This window comes from Zootoca vivipara, chromosome 15, assembly GCF_965207765.1.
Source record: "Zootoca vivipara chromosome 15, rZooViv2.hap1.1, whole genome shotgun sequence".
Taxonomy (NCBI): Eukaryota; Metazoa; Chordata; class Lepidosauria; order Squamata; family Lacertidae; genus Zootoca; species Zootoca vivipara.
Genome location: NC_142598.1, coordinates 828,407 through 854,179, shown reverse-complemented (window position 1 = coordinate 854,179; position 25,773 = coordinate 828,407). Strand labels below are relative to the sequence as shown.

Here is a 25,773-nt window from a genome sequence, read left to right as displayed (position 1 = left end):
TTTCTGTTGTATACCTTTATTGCACAAGATGTACACAGCTGTAACAGCCAGCAACAGAACATTTGCCATTTCTGTTGCTAAATGCTGATCCTAGTCCAGTCTCTTTCTATTCCTAGGATGGTCACGTATGGTCCCTCCTTATCACAACTGGTCTAGATGAGACATGCACTTGCCGACCGCGGGTAGAATCAATGCTACGGCCTGGAAAGGGAGGGGGGAAAGACAGCATTTACTACATTCATTTACATCCACCTAAAGCAGAAGGACTCTGCAACCAGTATAAAGTAGCTCTAATAACCTATGCAGATTTGAAATCCACTTTCCATCCATGGGCGTAGGCAGGGGGGCAGGAGGGGGCAATTCCCCCCCCCAGAAGCAAAAGGCTGAGGGGCGCAGGCGTGGCAGCCCCAGGCTCCCGCTCCCGGTGCGAAGCTCCAGAGGGGAGCGTAAGCGGAGGAGCGCTAAGCAGCGGGGAGCGTAAGCGGAGGAGGCAGCCACAGGCTCACGTTCCCCGCGCGCCTCTGGAGCTTCACGCCAGGAGCCTGGTGGCGCAGGCAACGTAGCCCCGCCCACATTCCCACTGTGGCCACTCCCCTCCCGCCCCTTGCCCCCCCTAATTTTGATCCTGGGTACGCCCCTGTTTCCATCAACATGCATCATCTCACACTTTCAATGTCTTTTTAGCATCTCAGTTTAACATGCTGACCCCCCCCCCCACTGGCTAAGGATCAACTGTATATGTTCTACTCCATTTTTTCTTTACTATTGCATCTGTCCCAAAATGCCATTCGTTTATAGAAACCCAATGAACAAAAGCCATTTTCTGAAATGCTACAGAAAGCTGTAATGGTCCAGCTTGCATTGTAGTTCTCCTGGAGAACTGCTTGGTCCACAGCATAGCTTCAGCCAGGCTGGTCTCCTAAGATGCTTTCATACGTAATGCCATTACATCTTCATGAGTTTTAGACTTAATATCACAATTCCTCATTATAAAGCAATTTCTATTATAGTTGTTTTTTAAGGAACAGTCTAAATGATGTGTTTAGCTTGCATGAACCTGTAGCCTTAAAAAGGCCTCTGAGGTAGGGCAGCAGTAGACATCTCAGTACTGAGACTATCTGCTCATCAGTTTAAAACAAACAAAACTCGATGTGCATTATAGCCATGTGTGCACATGACAAGACATCAATTGCTGAGTGCATTTCATTGTGAGCTGACCTAAAACCCACCTGTTTCCCCAGAAAACCACACCCGCCTGTCAAGATAAGTGGTGTCTGCTGATTGGGGTGGGGTTCAATTTTGCATTGGCTATGCAGGCTAGTCCTCCTTTCAGGTGACTGAAAAGAGGCCAGATCCTGCTAAGGACATGGAGTGCAGAGTGAGAAAGGTTTCCCACCTGTGTTCTAGGCAATAGGGAAAGCCAAGCTGGCCTCTGGCAGGGGATTAGAAGAGAGGTGAGGAATTTGTGATCCACTGTTAAGAATACAGTTCACATTGGCCATGTTGCTTTGAGAGCCACAGATCTCCTGCCGCTCTATTTGAAGGTAGAGAGCTCTACAGAAGCCATTTCCCTCACAAGACACCTACCTACTCTCTGCCTTCTGGGAATGCAGCGCCGGGCACAGAAGGTGTCCATGGCCAGCTGGCTAGAATCACAGATGATGGCACTGCAGTGGAAGTAGATCTGAAGACAGTAAAAGCAACATAGCAGGAGAACCAGGAAGCAAAACTCCCAACCCCTCCCTGCCCCTAGCATGTGTCTCTTTGTGCCAAAATACATACCAGCTCAGCTTTAATTTTATTGTTTTAAATCATTATGGTGCCCTTGACTTTAATTCCTGTGGCGTAGGAATTAAACGCAATAGTTAAGACTGCATCCACAGAAACTATCGGAGCACAGCAACTGAGGCAGGCAAGTCTGTACTCTTATGGGACCACATTGGTTCAATAGCAAGCATTATCGCATGGCCAAGAGCTTCCCTTACCTGCTCCTGAAGTGCTTGGTTGTCCACCATAAATGTAAACATTTTCACTTCAAACCGCTTCAGGTGTGTAGGGAAAGGGACAGAGTCCTCAGTCACTCCATGGAATGTGGTTTGATGAGAGTCCTCTGTGTTCTCACAACTTGGGGGGGGGCATAACAGAGAAGAGATACAAGCCTTGCTGCCACATCATTGTGGCAATGAACACACTGGGCAGCCTGAATGCCACAAGAAAAGCTGGAGCCTGTGACCTGCTGTTATGCACACTTGTGATGCTCAGTACAAGCCTAGTACTCCTGTCTCTGGCTTCTGAAATTTACTAAAACTCCCCCCCCCCCTGTAAGAAATGTTTGTTTCAATATGGTCAGGTACTTAAGAGAACACAGCAGCAGGCAGTACTGATTCTCATGCTCCATTCTGCCTTGTGTTGTGTTTTCATATCATCTCATTCAGTTCTAGGCATCACTCCTCCACCCAGAAGTGCTATTCTATTTTTGCCCCAGATACCTAAGGGGACAATATAATTTTAAAATGGTAAACTGCAGGGCCGGCTCTAGGCCCGGGCTGGGTGGCGCAATGCGCCAGGGCGCCTGGCCACCAGAGGCGCCGAAGGGGCGCTGAAGGGGCGCTGAACGGCTGGTGTCCGGCTGAGCGCGGCAGCCAGGAGCTCCATGTGAGGCGGCAAAAGCTTCCTCTTCTTGCAGAACCAGCAAGACTCCTGCCTAGAGTGGCAGCAGGAGAGTGGTGTGCAAGGCCACTAAGCCCTATGGCTCCTCCTCCTCTGCCGCTGCCTCCTCTCCCTCGGCTGCAGGAATCTCCTCAGCCGCTGCCCGCCGAGCCGTCATCTGAGGGAGCGGCGCCTCTTCCCTCCCTGAAGTCCCTTCTCTTTCTCCGGACCCCACCCCACCCCACTGCCCCACCGCCTTCCCATCTCCCGGCCATTCCCAAGGACGGGCGGCCAAGCTTCTCCTGCTCTCTGCGCTTCACTCTCTGCCTTGTGCTCTCTCGTGCACACCCTCTTCGCCTGGGTGCGCATTTGTTTTGCCCGTGACGGCACCAGAGTGAACTTTGGCAAGGCGGGGGGCCGCCCTTGCGGGGAGTGCTTGTCGGTGGGTGGGCAGCGGAGAGCCTTGGCGCTTATCTGCTCCGAGGAGCGAGGCAGGCGCGGCTGTGTGCAGGGTCTCTGGGGAGCTGGCAGCAGCTTTATAAGCCAGCGCTCTTCGTGGGGATGGCCTCGTCTGGCGCCAAGATGCCTCCTGTCACCACCTTCCACAAGTTGGGCCCCAATCTCTAAATTTTGGGAAAGGGATCTTTGCACCACGGCACTGGATAAGCTTAAGACGGCCCTGTAAACTGCCTCAGCAAATGCAACCACATCAACCAACCTCCTCACCTCACTGAATTAACAGGCTGTGAAAACATCATCCTTGCTCTTAGAACTAGTAAAGTATTATTCAGACTCTTACCTGTCCATCACTATGTTCCACTGCGGAAGAGAATTCCTGTCAGAAGATGCTGTAGCCCAGCAGTCCTCCAGAAAAAGTTCCAGTTGTGGGTCCTGGCTGTAGAGAAGCTCAACCTGGAAGTGAAGTGGTTCTCTAAGGTAGCGAGTTACTGGATGCTCCATGTCTTGGTAGAAGCTGCTGTAGGACTTATCTTGTCAGGGTGCCGTGGGGAGGGGGGGAGAGAAAGGCACATATTAGAACCTTAACAAACCCAAAGGAATTAGTTGCTTTTAACAAGCCAAGGCTGGCATTGAGCAGTCCAGGTCAGCCTTTCTCAACCTTGAGCCCCCAAATATTGTTGGGCTACAACTCCCATCATTCCTAGGCAGCATGGCCAGCAGTCAGGGGTGATGGAGTTGGGACTCAAGGTTGAGAACAGCTGGCCTAGGCTATTTCTCCCTGGTAGGTTCTGTTCTCCCACGCGAGAGCCAGGCTGGTGCAATGCAAACAGCACCTCTGCTTTCAGCACTGATATGAACCCTTGGGACCAGGGCTGAGAGATCACAGAGAACTATGGCAAGACCTTATACCAGTGACAGAGAACAAGCTTTTTTAACTGCCTGAATCTAGAGCAAATCAAGTGGAAATCTGCTCCAACAGATCCTCCACCATCACACAAAAAGCTGCTCCCAAAAGTAGCTGCCATACTTGCATATGCTGCACCACTTTGGGCTGCCTTGGCAAATTTTGCCCCTCTTGAGACCCTCCAAAATCTATCTTTACGCTGTCTTTTGAACCATCCCTCACATGTGAGCAATGCGGCTATACGTCTGGAACTGAAGATCCCCTTGCAAGAGACACTTCTGTGGAAACGGGTTTTCAATTACTGGCTAACACTAACAGATTACCAAATTATTATCTAGCCCAATGTTTATGGCGTGACGAATTCACCAGTCCCTGGGCCAGCAAGATCCATGCCAAGCTTTTGCTTTTTGGAATCTCCCCCCTAGAATCCTTAAATTTTGATCTTGCCACAGCTAAAAAATTTATCAATCAGAGATTGGATGATACAGACTTGCAACGTAATCTTATGCTGGGCGGCAGAGGGGGGGGGGTGTCCGCCTCAGCATATGGGCGTTACTCCCGCACAGCATGTTCCAGCTTATTTATCATCCCTCTCTATTGCCAGCCACCGTTTTGCGTTTATTAAAGCGAGGTTCAATGCTTTCCCCTCCAACGTCCTTCTTCACAGATTCTCTAAGGGCAGAGCCTCAGTTCTATGTTCCTGTGATAACCAGTTGACGGAATCCCTTCAGCACATGGTTTTTACTTGCCCTCTGTATAGTGCTGTCCGGATAAACTGAGCCCATTAGTCCAAAAATTCTCTGGACTTCCAGTAGAGACTCATCTTGCCCTTTTATTTATTGCAAGACACTGATTCGTTCATAACCTTGCAAGTGGCAAGATTTTTAACTTCTGTTCTGTCCTATAAAAGGCGAAATGGATTGTTACATGAATCCTGAAAGCTTTTACCATATTTTTTCCCCAATTTTATATTATCTGTAATTATTATATTTTTAGCTCTATATTATTTTTATTGGTTGTAAAGCAAGTATGTCTTGTCGTGCCTATTTTCATGTGTATATGAGCTTAAAGCTGAAATAAATTATGAAGATGATGCTCCCAAGGATCATGGGATGGGAGAACTCCCAAGGAGTTTAGAAAGGTGACTGTGCAAAAAGAATCCTTTTCTGCCATACATCTCTGTGTATGGCATCTCTACTAGGTGGTCTGGGAAAGTCTGGCGCTCACTACCAAACCACTTGATCTGAGGAATCCAACTAGGCCACTGCCAACCCTAGCCCCCACACTCAAAACAGCCAAGAGATGTTCCTGGCTGCTCCTAAAATGTCCCCTCCACATGTTTTGGGGGTGAGGGAAGAAAAGGCAACAGAACTCTTTAGCTCACAATCCATAAACTAGGTATTCAACACTCAAATACTACAGGTTGGATTAAATCTCCCTACCTTGTGGTGGAGAGACTTAATGTGAATACTTACTGCAATTGCATTTGACTAGCAACATCTTAAGAAGTATTCTCCCTCAACATCAATACAATATTTGTATTATGTAGATCTGGCCCTACAAATCTTTGACTACATCCACAGCCACTGGACATAATGCCTGAGGCTGATGGGAGCTGCGGTCCAACAATGTCTAAAAGGGCCATAAGTTCCCTATCCCTGATTTCCGATTTAAAAATGTTCTTCATAAATGTTTTATCCACATTCCTGTCTGCTGTTTTGAGATAAAATTCACATATTTCGAGATAAAGTTTGGTTGCGGCCTTAACCTGCAAGGCTCCCCCAGAAGGCTGTGCTGTGACATTACCTCTGGCCAGCTTAAGGGCAAGCACCAGCACCCCCAGCCCAGGCAGGATGCTTGGCAATGGGGCTTCTATTGGGCTGTACTGGAACAACAGGGTATCACCAATAAAGTACCGGCAAGCACATTTCAACCTTGAAAAAGACAAGTGAGAGAATAGCCCATTAGTTAACCTTCCAGTCCAGAACAGTTCTGAAGGGATAGCCCTGCTTTGAGGGGTGGAGGGGGAGAAAGGGAGCTGCAGCAGAAACTGGCACAAGAGTTATAGCTGGTTATGTTTAAAGGCAGGCTGCATCTCCTTCTAGGACAAGCTTGCACATGGGGGCCATGTCACCAAGTGACCCTTGTAATGCGATAAACAGCTTCCTTCCCCAGTCCTTCGCCCAAGCCACGAGTACTCACTGATAGATAGGTGCTGCTTGGCCTGTGAGAAAATAGAGGACTTCGTTTTCATAGGACATGGTGGCACCTTCAAACTGCAGATGAGATTAGAGGATAAAACAGGAGGCGGTTTCAACCATCTTCTAGAGCAGAGGCTTGGCAATCCGGGGTCCTCTAGATGCGGTTGGGCTACAACTCCCAATATCCCCTTTCCCACCATGGGCCATGCTGGCTGCTGGGTATTTGGAATCTGGCAACATCCAGAGAACCACAGGTTACCCCTGTGCTTGGTGTTCCAAGACCCCTGGTCTTGATGTTCCTTCCCGAAGGAGCTCAGCGTAGCACTAGTGGTGCATGTACATTGCCCCTCATCTTCCCAACATCCCTGAGAGACAGGGAGCCTCAAGTACTGGACTAGAAGACTTTGTGCCAAGCTTCACAGCCACCTCCAGTAGCTAAGGAAGAGGCAGGCTGCTTCAACCCAAGACAATCCAAATCAAGAGCGAGCGTGGTTTTTGGAGCTAGACATGTACTGCTGGAGTAAACATTCAGGAACCATCTTCTTCTAACATGAGTGGCCTCATGGACACTGCTCCTGACAAAGTAGCCATTTCTTACCTTGCGAGTTGTCCCACAAGAGGTTACGTTGAAGATGAACGTTGCTCCTTCCTCTGTCACCGAAACTGGCCTGCAGCGCCTGTCTCTCAGCACTAGGCCAGAAGGCACCAGATCTGGGGTGCCAACCAGCTTCAAGGCAGAGATCCTCATTGTGCCATTAGCCAGGCAATCTGCAAGGGAAATTAATATGCCAGAGCATAACAGACAAGCAGTGCTAGACCTTGGGTTCTCAAATTTCAACAGCACCCTGAGAGACACCCAAAATTCCACACACCCCGCCTCTCACCTTCCATTCTACATCACAGTTGTGGCACCCCCAAGGCTCCACACCCAGTGCAACCCAACTGGTTGTGCTCCCCAAAATCTGCCTCTGTAGAAAAGCCAAGAAGCAGAAGCGGCAAGAAGATGAGAGAAGGTGTCTTGCTGAATATAAGCAGAGTAGCAAGCAGGAGACTTCAATACAGTGGTACCTTGTGTTATGTACCATCCCCCTTACAAATGCTGCAGGTTACGCGCTCTGCTAACCCGGAAGCAGATGACCCTTGTTGTGACCTTTGCCCCGGGATGCAAGCAGAAATCGCATGGCAGCAGCGGGAGGCGCCATTAGGGAAAGCATGCCTCATGTTACGAGCGGTTTCTTGTTACAAACGGACCTCCGGAATGGATTAAGTACGTAACACGAGGTACCAACTGTACCATCAAATGAAATCATTTTCTCTGCTAATGAAAATGAAGAACAAATAGCTGGTGCCCAAGATGGACATGATGGAAATTATGAATTGACATTAGGAAAGCAAATAAAATTACAGAGTACAACACAACAGAAATGCTATCCTCTTGTTTCTTGCTCCACCCACCCCTGGCATGTGGTTCCCAGAAGGGAATGTGGCCCCCAAGTGGAAAAGGGTCCCCTGCCCCTTGGGCTCAAGAGAGGAATTACCAATGAGGTCTTCTGTAGAGAAGCTGCAGGAAACGGCAAAGTCTATCATTTCAGCAAGACGATAGTCCTTCAGCTGCAACTGGAAGGTGACCAAAATCCCAAAAGAATCTATTTCCTACGAAGCAAAGGGGACCAGACTAGTTGCACAAGTAAAGAGCTGGCTGCATCCGGAGGCTTAGACAAGCTCACCGCCAACCCCTTCCAACCCAAGGTGGATATTCTGCAGTCCTCAATTGCCTATTTGCACCCTTGGTTTCAGTCATCCTCCCTCTTCTGGACAAACCGGGAGGTAGCAGCAGGAATGCCCCTTTTAGACCCATACCTTGGATTAATGGAAGAGGATATCCAGCAGCCAACGGATGAGGTGGGCACCTGCCAAGACCCAGACCAGTCTGCCAGGGATGCTCCTCACAACACACAAATCCCACTTCAGACAAAGCACCAACAAAGATTCAAACCCATCTCCTACACAGTCTCTAGTCATCAGCACTCACACACTGGTGTGCAGAAGACGAGAACATCAGCCTGTCTTCTGCCCCAGATTCTCAAGGTCACTTTAAGCCTTAGATGGATCTCTAGCAGAGGCAAAGAGGTTCCTCCTGCAAAGCTCAAGGGTCTGGGTTCAAGGGTACTCTCATGACTGAAAGCAAAGCAGGGCCCTTAAAATGATGTTTTGTTGGAGGTGGCAAATAGGGGGTGAGTAATTCCTTTTGCTGAAGCAAAGAGATTTGCCATTCTGGTCATGGTACCCAGTGCCAAACATGCTCAAGAGCAGAGAAGGGAAGGTGGCCTCTTGAGTTGTTGCTGCTGCTGCCGCCAAGGCCACCTGCCTGTGGTTCCTCTCTCATCATACCACTGGAATCGTTTACACGCCAGCTGTTCATTCATGCACCAGGACGAAGAACTGGTACCTGAGGTTCCTCTAGCTCCACTCTTTCTTCCATGTACATCATGTCTTTTTTACGATAACCTGGAAAGAGCCGTCTTAATACTGACCTTTGTAACCTGCTCTGGGAGCATTTTCAGCCAGAGAGCAGGGGGGAAATGCTTACATTTAAAAGTACTTGTCCAATACAAGTGACTTTGCCAGAGAACCATACTCTTGGCAGGAGTGCCAGCTTGGGCCCATAACCATGGGTGCCCAGGACCTGGCACCAAAATTTGTGGGTGCCCGGGCACCCAGGGCATTGGTACATATGACTCTTGGAAAGCAATTACCCCAAGGAAACAGATCACCGTACCCCTCACAGCTGCTTCTAGTTTTCCCGCTTCGTGCCTGTGCAACCCAAGCTTCTACACACACACACACACACACACACACACACACACACACACACACACACCGTGTTCCCCTTACCTCATAGCGCACGTGGGCAGTCTGCCTGGGCACCCTTAAGGCCAAGTGGGTCCCATTGTCCAGCAAAGTATAGCCGAGTGCCTGTGCCTTCTCCCGAGTCAAAAGATCATCCCCCGCAAAGGGAAGCCAGTCCTGGTCCACGTTGCCTCGTTTCACCACCAGGTAGAGGGCTTTGTCATCACAGAATCCCTCAGCCTGGGGCAGCACTGGGGGGGGGGGGGAGGCAGCAGGAAGAAGCAAGGCTTTCAGGAGCAGGAATCCTTGTCCATTCACATTCTCCCCGCCCTTCCGATGGCACCGGCACAATTTAACTGTAGTACAACTTTCTAGGCAGCCAAGCAGCAGCCAAGGCCAATTCCTCCAAAAGGAATCTTTGCATGAGGCTAGAAGCAAATGCTCTTCAGGGTAAGACACCTGCCAAGGCTCAGGTATTGCACAGGGACCCAATGTTCAGGGCACAGGCGCACGGAGGCACACCACTTCAGGACGCATTGGGTCTAGGGAGGTGGGACACAGTGCCTAGCCACTCACCTGGTCAGGCCCTGCACATGTTTGTTAACCCTTCACTGGCCACACCTCCACCGTATTCACACAGTTAAGGCTCTTTGTTGTAGAGCACCTACAAAGACAAGGTGCTGCCTGTGGATTCTCAAACAGAATGTGATCCACACACAATGACAATGTCATACCTGTGTGCATTTAACATGCTTTTACCACCTAGCCCACTGAAGAGTACTTGATTTCAAAGCCCTGTTAAAGTAGAGCTACTGATTATGAAGTGAAAAGGGCCATCAATTCTCACCTTACCTAGAGCAAAAAAAATCCCACAACCATTTGCCTGCCCAACCTTCTCCTAGAAGTCCTCTCTAAGGGGCAATTTGTTTTATCCTTCCAGGCACAATTTCTAGAATAATACTTGCAGGCTAGAAACCAATCTCTATTTACTGAAAATTACCATTCTAGTAGTTGGCTATATTTCCAGGAGTCAACAGAATAGTGGCTGGCGCCCATGAGACTGGGAAGGCAGAAGAAACCAGAGCCAATGACCAGCAGAGCCAACTGATTCCAGCTTGACCCAGTAGCGTAGGAAGCTGCTGCGTCACCCGGGGTGGGAAACTGCCATGCACCGGGGGGGGGGGCGACATCGCTACATAATGACACATGCGCACTACGTAGAGGGTAGCGCCCCCCCCACTCCAAAGCCGAGCCTCTAGCCTCCCGGTAGGAAGCCCGCTCAGTGAACGAGGCTTTCTACTGGGAGGCTGGAGCTGGAAGCTCAGCTTTGGAGTCACGGGGGTGCGCACTACCCCTTTACTGTGCATGCGTGCTAAATAAAGGTGTAGCGCAACTCTAAAGCCAAGCCTCCAGCCTCCCGTAAAAAAGCCCACTCGGTGTGCCGTGCCGTGCCGGCTTTTTACCAGGAGGCTGGAGGCTCAGCTTGGGAGTCAGGGGAGGGGGGCGTGCCGAGTGTACCCTCCCGAGTGGAACCCGGGGCGCACCGCCCCCATCGGCCCCCTTGCTACGCCCCTGGCTTTACCCCCATCCTACTCCCTGCTGAGACTAAGAAGGAGAAGCAGGCAGGCAGGCAGGTCTTCCCCTGCACCAATTGTAGGCAGGTGGGGGCTGGCTGAGGGAAGACTGAGGTGAGTGGGACAGTGTCCCCTCTGCCCTAGTGGACCAGCATCCCCAGCAACAGGAGGATGCCTGTTATGTTCAGCAGGAGCTGCCCACAATGGAGAACTGGAGTGCCCCACTTTTGTTTTTTCCTCCCCATAACACTTCAAGGTAGGCTAAATCAAGATCAAGACCTGACCCTCTACAACAGGGATTGTACTTTGGCCCTCCAAACTTTGGCCCTTCAGATGTTTTGGACTACAATTCACACCTTCCCTGACCACTGGTCCTGTTAGCTAGGGATCATGGGAGTTGTAGGCCAAAACATCTGGAGGGCCGCAGTTTGGGGATGCCTGCTCTACACCGAGCAGTAACATTATAAAATAATACAAATAGTTATCTAAACCTTGGTATAACTTATCCATTTAGTCACCACTGTTTTAATGATGCCAAGCTATTTGATATTCATAGTTCAATATTGGTGTTCTTTACAGGCAACCCCAAAGCCCCCTCCCTCCCTGCCCCTGGTGAAATCCTAGATGCCACTTCAAATTGAACAATAGGTGCATCTCCCCAATATTTAACCTTCAGCAGCTAAAGTTAAGTTCACCATTTCCACTAACCGATTCTTGAATCCAAAATGGAAAGTGATAAGAACCAACTCACCTGCATCCTGGACTAGGGCTGTCAGAGGAACGGGGACATCAAAGGTGTCTCCCTGAGGAATCACACTGAATCCCAATATGGGGTTTGTAGTGTAGTTTCTGATGTTATCTGGTACATACTGGGAAGATAATTTGAGCAGAGTTGAGCTCTGGTTATTCAGCATCATGGCAAACCTTTGCTATTCTATCCCCATCATTTAGAGTGTGACGGCTCTCAAGGGACGGAAGGTCTCCTGTGCTCATGAAAGCCAGGAAGGAGAGGCACATACACTTTAACCTACAAGCCATGCATTGTGGCCTACTAGATTTCATACCCTTGCAGTGTTTTTTGCAGTCCCAAGACAATAAACTACACAGTGATTTATAAAAAAAAATTAACGGGGCACCATATATAGCTGGTGGGTTGCATTCAGTTGTCACACAAATCCAGTTTTCTTGGTGCCTTAAGCGCATCATAAAAGATTGACATGCATCTGCTTGAAGGAGCTTGTGCCTGGAGTTTAGGGGCAGAGTGGCTTATTTTTAATATGCTCCAGAGAGAAGGTATCCATACATTCCACCCCATCAGCTATACACACTTGGAGTGAGAGGCAACTTGGCAGTTCCAGAGGCATAAACAAGCACCATCCCTTACCAAGTCTCAACTCAGTTCTAGGATACAGGGGGAAAGAGATGCAACCTCCTGGAAAGAATTAGATGAAAGAAACTCCATGTTCCAAGTATATTCTTTTGCGTTAGACCTTTCCAAGGATGTCATGCCAAAATTTGTTTTCCTAGCTCGGATGATTTAAGGATGGATAGTCAATGTATCTACAAGTGCTGAAGGGTTAGTCAACAGGACCACCAGCACTTCCACTCTTTATGCTTTGCCCCTTACAACTGCAATGCACTCCCCTCCAAGAGCCCACAGACAAGGCTTGGTGGGTGCCAGCACTCACCTCCCTTCCAACTCCAGGGGCATCAAAGGGGACTTGAACCACGTAGCCCCGACTTCCATTGGAATACTTGGCTTCATAGATCTTATAGCCCTTCTTCTCAGCCTCAGGTAGTGGCAAGGGCCCTGAACCATCCACAGCAATACTGACCAGCACTACATCTGGCAGGAAGGTGCCAACGGTTGCATTGAAGAGCTGGAGGCTGGCATTTGTATCTGTACGGAGAAGAGAAATACAGTTTTTGTAAAACAAAACATTTTTCTAGGCCAGTTCCACATATCAATTTTGCTCATCAGGCTTATGAGTTAAATTTGCTCTCTAATGGATTTCCTCAGTTGTTCTGTCAACAAGCCCCCCACAAACATATGATGCTTCTCCTTTCTATAAATCCTTCAAGGTTGTCATTTTGCAAACATATTCTGGATGTTAGACAATTTTCCTATTTAACAAAGCTCATCCTTCCTACAGAACATGTTTGCTTATTTGTTTATTCCTTCACCAATCCAATGTTCTTCCTTCAAAGACCAAGACCAAGGGTGGTCAACCTGTGGCTGTCCAGATGTGGTGGATGGCAACTCCTGGCTTCCCTGACCACTGGCGGGCTGAGGGGAGTCCAGCGACATCTGAAGGCACCAAATCAGCTAGCTTCCAACAAAGAAAAGAGGAATCCAATAATTGGACCGTCTAGCCCTGTACTGACTGGGAGAGGCTCTCCAGGGTTTCAGAATCAGATACAAGTCATGTCCAGTCCCTACCTGGAGAGGCTAACATTTCAACCTGGGACCTTTGGCAATGCATGTGCTACAGCTCTTCAGTGCAGGTGGGCAGGACCCATTTAGAAGGGGCGACTGAGGAAGCTGCCTTATACCAAGTATAAGCTTCGTAATGTGTGCACTGACTAGCATCAGCTCCTCAGGTTTTCAGACAGGATTCTCATCCAGCCCTACCTGGAGATGCCAGGGATTGAACCTTGAAACATCTGCTTTCAAAGTAAAGGCTCTACATGGAGCGACAAGCTCTTCCCCAAATTCAAGGATCAAGAATAGGCTCATAGGCACATAGGTGCGCACACACCCACCCAATAGTGAAGTGGTTCCTGTGCTCAAGATCAACATTGTAAGCCAGTGTGCTCTTTGACCAAGAGTATGATGCCATCTCTAACTCTCCCACTGAAGAGTTAAGCACATCTAGAGGCAATTCTGGAATTTGATCTTGCTAGAATAGAAGGCATCTGCTAGCACACACAGTTGTCACCAACGTTTCAACAACTTTACACGACTTTTGTTTACAATGAACACTCACAATCTGTAACTATGACCGGCACAGGTTGCAGAGGGGTGCTAATATCCTTCAGGATGGTATGTTTCGTAATACCCCTCTTGTCATCTTCCCACAGATGCTCTACATAAGGGGTGATTTTGTAGGTAATCATTGGTTTCCCATCAATCACATAGGTCTGGAGCAAGAGATAAACAAGTAGACATCAGTTAAAGGGACCTAATGTTAATACAAGCCATGTTTTGGCAGGATGCGTGAGAAGTTCCCTTGTCTCCCTGGTTCCCGCCTTGTTGCTATTTCAATCCCAAAACATGGGCTCTGGACTTGTTAAGGATTTGTGATACAGGAGCTGAGGTCCAGCTCCGAGGGCCTTCTGGCAGTTCCCTCGCTGCGAGAAGCCAAGTTACAGGGAACCAGGCAGAAGGCCTTCTCTGTAGTGGCACCCGCCCTCTGGAATGCCCTCCCACCAGATGTCAAAAAGAAAAATAACTACCAGACTTTTAGAGGACATCTGAAGGCAGCCCTGTTTAGGGAAGCTTTTAATCTTTAAGAAATTAGTGTATTTTAATATTTCTGTTGGAAGCTGCCCAGAGGGGCTGGGGAAACCTAGCCAGATGGGTGGGGTATAAATAATAAATTATTATTATTATTATTGACACATTTCATCTCCCTCATTTTGGAAGAAAGTGCCATTAAGACCATTTTGTATAGCAGGAGTGAGCATGCTTACATTGTTTTTTTCTAGAACTCTTTGCTAGAGCTCTGCCAACCAAAGTCAAGTGCAAAACAGTGGGCTTGTCCACACAGCTGCTTATCCCATGCCAAGAAATCACAGCTCCAAGCAGTTCTCAGTTTGTCCTGCTGGTTTCCTGGGGAAAACCCGCAGAAAACCTAACTGATATTTGCTCCGGCGGGTTTTCCTGGGTGAAAGCAGCGGAAGAAGTTGAAGTGTGGAAGAGCTCAGTGTCTGAGGATATAGAAGGGCAACATTCTCTTTATAGAATGCAGGAGTGGCGTGGCTCCGTGCCAAGGAGTGATCCAATTCCAGAACCAAACTCAGTATTTTCACACACAAAAATCCACTACTGGTTTCCCCTCTCTCTTTCAGCAGCCTGCTTCATGGAAGAAAGCCTTTTAGTGGCTGCTATTGACCGCCAACTGCAGAATCACCCACACAGGAGTTTAATGTGTATTTGAAGCAGCCGAGTCTCATCCACATGACCTCCTCCTTGAACCTAGCAGCCTGCACATCTGGATTTTCGAATCTGAGAATATTCCAATAAGGACAATCTAGCTAATATAAATGTGCATGTTACTCAATGGTGGACAAACACATGTGCACAGTTCGGGCAGTTTAGGGGTTTTTTTTTACATGTGTGGTGCCATTTCACTGGGGGTCATCTGTCACTATACTCCTTGCTCTCATTTGGTTTCTGTCCCAAAGGAAAAGATGTAGTCTGTGTGGTTATTTTTTTGAAATTTAAAAATCAGCTTCTTTTTTGCAGAGCTGCTCTAGCACAAACAGATAATATTTTAATGGAAATTAAGTTAAATTGACTGATTGTATATTGCTAAAAGAATTATATGAAAATGATGTACAGATGGTATATAACACTGGCAAAAATGGCAAAAATGTTTAGAACAAGCTCTAACAAGTGCTGGAAATGTAAAGAAAAGGAAGATACCTTTTTAATATGTGGTGGAATTGTAAAACAATTAAAAATCATTGGGATATGATTTATAATGAAATGAAAAGAATGTTTAAGATAACATTTGTTAAAAGACCAGAAGCTTTTCTATTGGGTATTTTAGGTCAAGATTTACCAAAAGACAATAAAAAATTATTCATGTATGTGACTACAGCAGCCAGAATTTTATTAGCTCAAAGATGGAAAAGTGATGAAATACCAATGAAAGAACAATGGTAAGAAAAATTGATGGAATATGCTGAAATGGCAAATCTGACTGAGAGACTTAAAGATAAGGACAATAATGATTTCAAGAAAGATTGGGAATCTTTATACAGAAACAATGCACTGAAACAAAATTTAACAATTCCTTCCAGTAGCACCTTAGAGACCAAGTAAGTTTGTCACTGGTATGAGCTTTCGTGTGCATGCACACTTCTTCAGATACACTGAAACAGTATAAGGGTCTGGTGACTTCTGTTTCAGTGTATCTGCAGACGTGTGCATGCACACGAAAGCTCACACCAATGACAAATTTAGTTGGTCTCTAAGGTGCTGCTGGAAGGAATTTTTTTATTTTGTTTTGACTACGCCAGACCAACACGGCTACCTTCCTGTAACTAATGCACTGAAATGGACTCGCTTGCAGGATTTGATTAAGACACTTACAATTAATGAATATAAACAGAAAATATAAATATGAGAGTAAAACGTTAAGAAAACGTTAATAAGGCATAATTTCAATTTCAATATATAAGGTATATAAAATTATAGGCAGAAGAAATGAATATGTGATAAACCAGAAAGGGAAGTTGGGGTAAGTCGAGGGGGGGGTAATAGAAAATATAAGAGGTAATTTGTATTTTTGTTTTTAGTATTATGTTAAAATTTTGTTGGAAAATCTTAATAAAATAATTTATTATAATAGTAATATTTGCCCTTGCATGTACAGAAAAAAGGAAAGGAAGATCTTTCCCAAGACAAATTAGGACCTTCTCCCTTCTCTCTCTCAGAAATGAGAGCAGCATCCTTTTATTCAAGCACAGCGCTTGCATTGCCCCATTGATTCCACCCCAAAACTTTTAAGTCAATGATCAGAGGTGCACATGCCCCTCCCTACCTGGTCATTCTTTGCCTTTGGGAGGCACAACACACACATCTATTTCTTTTGACTTGCTCTTTTGTGCAAATCTGATAGACCGAAAAACTTGTATTTCAGTTTTTTAAAATAAAAAAGTCATGCTTCAATTTTGGCTTTGGTGGAAACTTGTTGCGCTACAAAGTACATGTACAAAGGTACATGCATACTGGTAAACAAATACCGGTACCTGCTGTCATGGCCACAATGGACCCCAGGTTTCCTGACCTGCAGGGAGGGGGGTTAGAAGAACTAATTGTGGAAGGGGGGCAGCACAGAGTGTGAACTGAGCTCATCAATTTTGGAGGCATAAAATAGAAAGCACTCATATGTTGACAATGGCGTGCACACACAAAAAATGGCCCATGTAGGCATCGGCACCTTGTATGCCTTGTGAGACAACCCCCTGCTGAGCCATTACAAACAATCCAGAAACTACCAGTAGATCCCAATCCACCTTCTGCCACCCCTCTTGTAGAGTACATAATTCGGGAATGAAGCAATGCATGGCCATCCATTTGCCTCCCTGCCATTTAACAGATTACTCCCCATTCAAAAACACCTTGTGCTAGACCAGGCATCCCCAAACTTCGGCCCTCCAAAAGTTTTGGACTACAATTCCTATCTTCCCCGACCACTGGTCCTGTTAGCTAGGGATCATGGGAGTTGTAGGCCAAAACATCCGGAGGGCCGCAGTTTGGGGGTGCCTGTGCTAGACCATTGAATTATCTAAAGCATCCAGGAGCAATGTCCGTACCCACCTTGTAGTTTCCACCCGGTGCACCAATGGGCATCTTTACTACAATAGCATCCTTGTCACTAGCCAGTGAGTATCCCCGACTTCTGATGTCTTGCGCAGACAGTTTCTCCAGGTTGACCCCCATGCTCACTTGCAGCTCCTTGACAATGCCAGCTCCAACCAGGAGAGGAGGGATGCTCTTGGGAATAGTCCAGGTAATTGTTTCCTTTGAGTAGTGCACACCATCTGGCAGAGGGGAGGAGGGAGGGAGAGAGAGGGAGAGGGAAGTGTAGATCATCATAGCTTAGGGAGTCTCCAGACGGTCACTCTTTTGTGGGAGAGATTGAAGCCCATCCCAGAAGTTTAGACTTCCCAGTTAGTGGCTTAAAGGGTTCTGTTGCCCCAGCACAACAAATCCACTTTGAAAAAGAAACAGGCTCTTTGAGGGTTGGAAAGTGACAGAGAAAGGCACTGAGAAGTGTGGGGTGAATGAATGAGCAACAGGAAGACACACTGCAAGCAAATTGGAATGAATGCAGGTTGGATGCTCATTGGCAAATAACTACCCAGCAAGCAAATCAGAATGACAGAGGCGGCATGGAATCTAACCTCCACATAAGCTTTTTGTGCAAACAAACCAAGATAAATGTTAAGCAAACAGCTTGTCTGTGGATGGAGGAACATGCCAAGTTTGGCTCCTCTTGGGGCTGAATCCCACTTACTGTACTTGTCTTTTGCTCTTTCTAAAGTCTGGCAGAGGTCCTTGCTTCAATGCTCCATGTCCAAGAGCTCCTCCCCCCACCAGCCCCAGCGCTTCCATTAAGGCGAACTAGGCCATGGCCTAGGGCACCAAAATGGAGGGGGCGCTGACCAGGCCGCTCACCGCCCACCGCCACCCGCCGGTGCTGCCTCAGGACGCTATCCGGAGGCGCGCGGGCCTGGGGCCGCCTCTGAACAGCTGAGAGGCGCGGTGAGGCGGCCCCAAGCTCGCGCTCCGGGCACGAAGCTCCGGAGGCGCACAGGGGGAGCGTGAGCCTGGGGCCACCTCGCTGCGCCTCTCAGCTGTTCAGTTGAGGCGGCCTCAGCCTCCCACTCCCCACGCAAAGCTCCGCAGGCGCCAGAAAGTGTTTTGCTTAGGGCGCAAAAAGCCCTAGCACCGCGCCTGCCCCCCGCCCAGCTTTCCCTGCAAAAACCCATTTAAAGCTGAATCCAAGCAAATGTCAATTCAGATTTTCTGCAGATTGACCATTTGCTCTGATTAGGTTTCCACAGGGAAAGCTCCAGAACAAAAAAGGAAATGGGGGCACTCAGACACAGAGCCTTAAATTACACGCTGTGCCTGGAAAGAGTGGATGGAAGGTGTGAATAAGCCCCTTGTTTCTCATTTTTCTAACCTCAAATTTAGTTCAACATTAAAAAACTTCCTTCAGTAGCACCTTAAAGACCAACTAAGTTTTTATTTTGGTATGAGCTTTCGTGTGCATGCACACTTCTTCAGATGCACACTTCTTCAGATTCTTCTTCAGAAGTGTGCATGCACACGAAAGCTCATACCAAAATAAAAACTTAGTTGGTCTTTAAGGTGCTACTGAAGGAAGTTTTTTAATTTTGTTTCGACTCAGACCAACACGGCTACCTACCTGTAACTAGTTCAACATTAGTTTGCAAAAGATAAAAAGACTAAGTCCACATGAAAATCATTCAGGATTCACCACAAAGGCCTCCCTTGTTCTTGTACAATTGCAATGGCACCAACCTGAGTGGCGCTTGAACCGAGTTCCAGCGAGTTCTGGCTAACACCCCCCCCCCCCCGGTTTCCACTAATATGAACGTTTATGCACACTTTATGCCCAGTATAAGCAATGCTGTACACATTACTTGTCTGAAGAACTGCACTGCAAAAATCAGAGAAGCATTTTTTTTTTAGTACAGTGGTACCTCGGTTTATGAACACAATTGGTTCCGGAAGTCTGTTCATAAACTGAAGCGTTCATAAACTGAAGCAAACTTTCCCATTGAAAGTAATGGAAAGTGGATTAATCCATTCCAGATGGGTCTGCGGCGTTCGTAAACCGAAAATTCGTAAACCGAGGTGTTCGTGAACCAAGGTTCCACTGTATAGCTGTGTTTGTTTTCATATTGTTTCAGAAGATGTGAAAAAGGTAGGTTCACCTTTCAATGCAGCTGTTTCGAATTCCTGCACCATCAAGGAGGGAATCCAAAGCATGGAAACTCTTGTGGGCTTAAGGGGTCTACAGCTCAAAAGACAGACCCCCTTTACGTACCTATAGGGCAGGTCACTGCTGTGTCCACCATTAGGAGCATCCAGCGCTGCTTGTAGTAGGTGCTGGACCTCACAGAGGAGAAGGGAATCCCATTGACCTGAAAACAGAAGCAGCAGCAGCTCCTGTCTCTGTCCGTTGCCATGTTTCAGTGCCTCACAGCTCAGTCCCTTTTCCCGTGAACTAGCAAGAGCAGAGTTGTTTTCAATGGCATCGCAGAATTAGGCACATGCCATTCAAATTGCGCTTAATTTGCATCATTTACGTTGGCCAAATAGTTCAGCACCTCTTGTTGCTCAGTTCAAATCCATTCATGCCAAGTTAGTACAGATCATGAGTCTACATAAAGCCCTGGTCAAGGGTCTAGCTTCCTTCACCATCCTTAGTACTACTCCCACTTTTCTACTTCAGTTGCAGAAATATATCATCTAACACTCAGAGACTTCCTAGCCAAGGCATTCTGCTGACTGCATGCTACCCACCCATTACATTTCTCATTACTAAAGCTCAAAAAGACACAGGTGTCCCTGGCCATGTCAGGGATGTTCCATGCTGAAAGGATCAAGGTAGATATATGTGCAAAATTTATCTTACGCAAGTTTTGTTTTTACTTTACAAGTTTCTAAGTTGCTTTACAGCTTGAGGCCATCAAAGCAGTGTAAAGACACACATACAAAAATACAACTATTAATTCTACAAACCATTGAAGCTCTTGCTGTTTCCTTTTGACCCGCACCTCCCTATTTTGGGGGGTTATGCACTTACCTCCACTTTCTGAGCCTCAGTGGCATTGTAGGGAGCCCTGAGCACGATCCTTGTGTCTGTGGTGTTGACTCCATAGCCAGCAGCATGAGCTTCTTCCACTCGCATGGCCTTCCTCCTAGCGTCCATGTGAAAGACGATTTGCCAGATGGAGGAGGCCCCTGCTACAGCCTATGGGGGAGGGAGTGAGGAGAGGAAAGAAAGAATTTCAGAGTTTTAAAATAACCTTCCCTATGGAAGTCTGCCCCCCCCCATTCTTTCTCAGTTGTGGCAAAGGAGAGAGATACCTCTGGGAAGGCAGCAGCCCAGTCCTCAGGTGGACCTGCAGGTTGATCTTGAAGAAAGCCATCTGGGATTGGTGGTACGTTCCTTCTTACGGAGACCTTGAGTGCAGGAAAGGGACATTGTAATTGTGAGACTCTTCACAGCTACTCTTTGTACGGGATCTCCCATGTGCCTTATCCGTCCGTCTCTCCCTCCCTCTCCCTCCCTCTCTCCCCCCCCCTCTCTCTCTCACACACACACACTTTGCAATTAGGATTTGCCAACTAAACATTTCTGCTTCTTCTGGCAACCAACATGAAATCAAGGTGCAAGGCTCCCAACCTTTGAAGTGTATACCTCAGATTATTTTTGGCATCTCATATTTGTTTCTACCTTTAAACCTGCCCCCCACCTCTCCCCATGTGCATCCGGAACACACAATTTTTACTCCACATTCTATCCCCAGATGAACTTTCACACATGACATAAGCAGAGTCAGAGAAGTCCAAGAGCATTTTAGTGTACACCTGTAAATACAGACTGTGTACACCCCATACATTCAAAGCACATGGCTTCCCCCAAAGAATCCTGGCAACTGTAGTTTACCCTTCACAGAGCTACAATTCCCAGCAGCTTAAAAAAAAAACACTACAGCGCCCAAGGTTCATTGGGGGAATCTGTACACTGTGTCTGCAACCTCCTGCTCTAGGAAGTGAAAGTCTTCACGCTCAAAGACTTGGCTTCTTGAAAGGTGGAAGCAGATCTTAAGATACGCCTCTCATGCATTTCAAAATGCTGCTTGGCTCCCTAATATAAAAATTTACCTCCATATAGTTTGCCTCGCAGACTATTTCTCGAGGCTGCCATGGGCCATAGGAGCAGCTCACTGGAATGTTAAGCACGACCGCATGCTGCATCTCAGGGTCTGTCGCTGCCTTTATCTGGATGTTCAAAGTGAAGTGCTGATCATTCTGAATGTGGGAAGAAGAGGACCAACAGTTAACCTCCATTAAGGGTTATGCTTGCGGTGGTGGAAGTGTTGCTCCTGCAGTATAGGATGAGCTGGATTAAATATGTAACAAACATATCCAGCAATCCAGCAATTATGCAGAGAGGGAACTCCACTTGCAAAGGAACAATGGGGGAATCACTTTAAGGTCCCAGCTGTTCCTTTTGGACCATGTCCACACATGACATCATAGATGACATCAGGCGTGGGGGCAAGTGGGTGTGTTTTGTGTAGAAATCGCCTCACAGCCCAAACTGGGACCCACGCCAGGCCTCATTATGTTGGCGGCTCCTCACCGCTGGGCACAACAGTTTGTTTTGACCATTGAGACAGCTTCACACAAACAGTCCCGAAGCCTCTTCACAACCCCTGCAGCATACAGCTCAGCCCTACATCCCACCATCAGAGTGTAACAGCCAAGCAGCGAGGCACGGAGCTCAATATTCCCCCAAACGTCTTGGGAAATGGTGTATCCACATTTTGTTGACTGGACCTCGTCTATAGGCCAGAGCCTGCCAAACTGGTCTGGAAGGACAAGAATGTAGATCATTAGATGAGGGAAAGGGAAAACGCTTCAGAATAGTTACCCACAACAGCATTGTGTGCGTTAATATTTAATTCATTAATATACCTCATTGACATCCTGATTATCAGGCCAGAGGCACCAACAGCCTGCAGCACCAGATACTGGATATTTGGCCAGATGGGCTCAGCATGCTAACAAGAGGCATCATGCACCAGGAAACAGTCTTGCAACCCTCAGGGAAAATATCGGCCAATGCATCTCTGGAGAGGTTGTCTCAAGCCAGTGAAGCAAAGCAAACATCTGGCCACTGGCCAGAACCTGGTTAAGGCACACATGGGGGACCCATTCATCCCCCCCCTCCAAAGGTGAAAGAAAGAATGTTACATGTAGAACAAGGCCCAACTCTTCTCTTCATCAAAAGCAGGAAAAGAAACAGAACTCACCAATGGCAGCAAAGCTGACGTACTTGTTTAGGAAATAGGCTGAACTCAACCGGAGTCGGGCAAGGCTGCCTAGACATTGCATGCTAACCTGATCTGAAGGGCAAGGAGATAACAAAAAATCAAACTTGTTAGCAAAGTGGACACTGACCTTCTAGCAGGCTCAAGTCAACATGGGAGCAAAACTCCTACCGTACATGGTTCACAAGCCATGGTCCCAGCATCAGGTTGAGCCTCTTGGGGATGCTCAACACATCTATACAGGCTTGCTCCTCATTTCCCTTCCCTCGCCCTCCATCCCACAACTGCACCTTCAACACTCTAAACAAGAACAAAGAGGAACAGCCAAAGAGGGGAGTTCAAAAGGGGGCAGCCCTAATTCCCTCCAGCAGCAACTAACAGTAGCCCACTTAATGACAGAGGCAGCCAAATCTCGGTTTCAGGTTGCTGTTCTTCAAGAAGTCTTTCTTTACCTCCATCTGTTCACAGCTGTCTTTTATGCCCCAGGTTGACAATGGCATTCTGAAGGGTTTCCAGTATGTCTACTCCAGAAGGACCAGCACGGACTCTTTCTCCAAGACAAAGAGCCAAGATAGGAAACTGATTTGCTCCTAGGGTTGACTTGTGTATCCCCTGCCCTGTGAACTTTAGTTCAAATATATCAAAGGATGTAGAGGAGGGAGAAAGGTTGTTTTCTGCTGCTCCAGAGAAGCGGACATGGAGCAATGGATTCAAACTACAAGAAAGAAGATTCCACCTAAACATTAGGAAGAACTTCCTGACAGTAAGAGCTGTTCGACAGTGGAATTTGCTGCCAAGGAGTGTGGTGGAGTCTCCTTCTTTGGAGGTCTTTAAGCAAAGGCTTGACAGCATATGTCAAGAATGCTTTGATGGTGTTTCCTGCTTGGCGGGGGTTGGACTGGATGGCCCTTGTGGTCTCTTCCAACTCTATGATTCTGTGATTCCTGTCCTCTTTACTTTGCATGAGTAAGCAGTCCAAGAGTGGGACACAGCTCTTCTTTAAAGAGGAAAAAGATGTGCTCTTTCTCTTTCCCTATTAACAGACTGTTCACAGCAAGGAGGAAATCAAGGGCATGCAAGAACTTTGAAAAACACATATTCGCCTAGCCAAGTGGTTTTTACCTGTTATAGGAACAAATTGAAAGCACACTCCAGGAGCCAGAAAGCCAAGAAGCAGCAATCTGAAAACAGAGAATCATGGAACAATGGTTGATGCTGCATGGAAACAGGGGGAGGCAGACGGAGGCCAGCCTTTCCTAGGATGCTCCCAGACTGTCACTATTCTCTTTCTTTTTTTGCAATTTAATCTTTAGCTGCCTCAGCTATTAGAAACCTGGCAAAACACTGAACAAGAGTGGGAGAGCCAAAGGGAGATAAGACCAAATATGGTTCTGTATCTTTACTGTTGCTCCAGAAGGGTAGGAGGAAAACTATAGGTGCAGAAGTAGCAAGGGAACAGATTTCAGCTATACATGTTTGGAGATGTTGCTTTTGACAGCAAGAGCTACGGGTATTCAACAGTCTTTCATAAGAGGGCAACATCTCCTCCACTGGAAGTACTTAAGCACAGCAGGGGCAGACTTTGGTAATATGAGTGAGAACAAATTGGGGCACCCCCCAAAATATTTATTATTTTCATGCCACCCTTGTTCTCACATGCTCTGCGCATGCTCTCAAGTGCACTACATCATAATTGCGGCAATTCAATTGCCTGTCTGACTGGGGCCTAATTTTGAGTAGGTCCCCATATAAACAAAGGTTTTTTGGTTGTTTTTGCCGTTCTTTTGTGCCTCCTTGGCTTGGTGTCCTGTGCAAAGGAACCACCCACACTGCCCTAAATTTGGTGCTGAGTAGAGACTCGGCAACCACCTGTCAGGGATACCGTACTAGCTGCAAATTTCCTTAACTGAGCAGAGGGCATTGACTAGATGAATCCCAAAATGGCTTCCAAATCTGGAAGAGTTTTGCTTGGACATCTTTGCTCACAAAGTTTCTATTAATCTGGAACGTGCCCAATGGGCTGTCTCCTCTTTCCCCCGGGGAGTCTGGTGTGTGTGTGTGTGTGTGAAAAGAGCAGCCGGCTGGGAGGAAAACAGTCTGTGGAGTAGAGAAGCCTAAGGTGTTCCAGGCTAGGACACTCTCCACACCCCAGTTGTTGCACATACCCAAGAGAAGACTGAGCCTTAGCAAGTGGCCCTACCATTAGGCAAAGTGAGGCTTCCAATAGTGGGGAGGGAGAGAAGGCAGAGAGCCCTGTGATGGTTGGAGACCACAGGTGTATGGAGGATGTAGCGCCTGACCTGCAAGAGTTACATGCAGCGTAATCACAAATATACCAGAACAGTTTGCATATGTGAAAAAGCTAGTTAAAACATAGAAACCAAGAAGACTTTAAGAAACAGCAGGCTAGAAAACCAAACAAGTCAGATGCACATACTGTAATAGGATGCTATTATGTACATCTGACTTGATTGGTTTTCTAGCCTGCTGTTTCTAGCATGCCTGGCTAGGAAGTCTCCCTTTAACAAAAACGCTTCTGTCTGTCTGAAACGACTAGCCACGGCTTCCCCGAGCAGAAGAAGTGGGTGTGTGGAAGCACCTTGTGCTTTGCCTCAGACAGCGGGATTCCTTGGGGCAGCCCTACAACCCGTAAGTTCAACATGAAACCCTGTTCCCCCTCTATCCTTTTAGCCATAGAAGGGAGTTTGCACCGGAGCGGCCCCCGCTCAGGAAACCTTGCTGGCCCTTTATTCCAGCGGCGGTGCCATTTTCCAGCAGAAGAAACGTCCCTCTCTCTCCCTCTCACCTGCCCCCCCCCGCCGCCGCCAACTGGTACTCACCTCGCTGCAGGGCACCAGCTCCCCATCTTGCTGGGCTAGCAATGCGTCCCCGACCCCCTGCTGCCCCGCCCCTTCTCCTTCAGGCTGCCGCGGCCCCCGCGCGCCTTTCAAGGGCTCAGCCTCCCTCCCCCGCGCCCACCCAGGTGCGCCCAATTAGCCCGCGGAGAGGCTCAGCTGGTGGGGAGTCAGTCCCGGGACGTGACGCAGGGAGGGAGGGAGGGAGGGCTTTCACCCGAGGAGAGGCGCTCGTCGGACAGGTCGGCGTCCTTCCAGGAGGGGGGCGGCCAGCTGTCTTTTTCCGGGGGGGGTTGATCCTAGCGGAGAGCCCGAGTGCAGCATGTGTGTCCTTCCCATATGGTCTAGATTCCCATATGGTTAAGATTCCTGCTTTTCACCCAGGCAACCCGGTTCGAATCCCGGCGGGATGGGAAAGAGTTGCTCCTCCCCCCCCCTCCTCCTGCTCC

At 47.8% G+C, this 25,773-nt stretch overlaps 1 protein-coding gene across 2 annotated transcripts; it reads right to left on the bottom strand.

Annotated features, from left to right (window-relative positions):
- On the bottom strand, positions 1-25,773 carry LOC118075386 (uncharacterized). Of its 2 annotated transcripts, XM_035097332.3 has the most exons (21): positions 25,310-25,773; positions 23,592-23,650; positions 22,452-22,544; positions 21,883-22,007; positions 21,298-21,444; positions 20,497-20,592; positions 20,213-20,380; positions 19,451-19,547; positions 17,188-17,411; positions 13,625-13,778; positions 12,326-12,537; positions 11,389-11,506; positions 9,109-9,314; positions 7,752-7,866; positions 6,812-6,981; positions 6,215-6,288; positions 5,819-5,946; positions 3,449-3,638; positions 1,986-2,124; positions 1,588-1,684; positions 1-201 (listed from the first exon to the last, which is right to left on the bottom strand). In XM_035097332.3, exons 1-21 carry the CDS (start codon positions 25,333-25,335, stop codon positions 122-124), a joined length of 2,718 nt encoding a protein of 905 aa, XP_034953223.1. In that variant the 5' UTR covers positions 25,336-25,773; the 3' UTR covers positions 1-121. The 2 variants fall into 2 exon arrangements, with proteins under 2 accessions (XP_034953223.1, XP_034953225.1); XM_035097334.3 differs by lacking the exons at positions 1-201; positions 1,588-1,684; positions 1,986-2,124; positions 3,449-3,638 and adding an exon at positions 4,758-4,913 and having other exon boundaries at positions 25,310-25,482.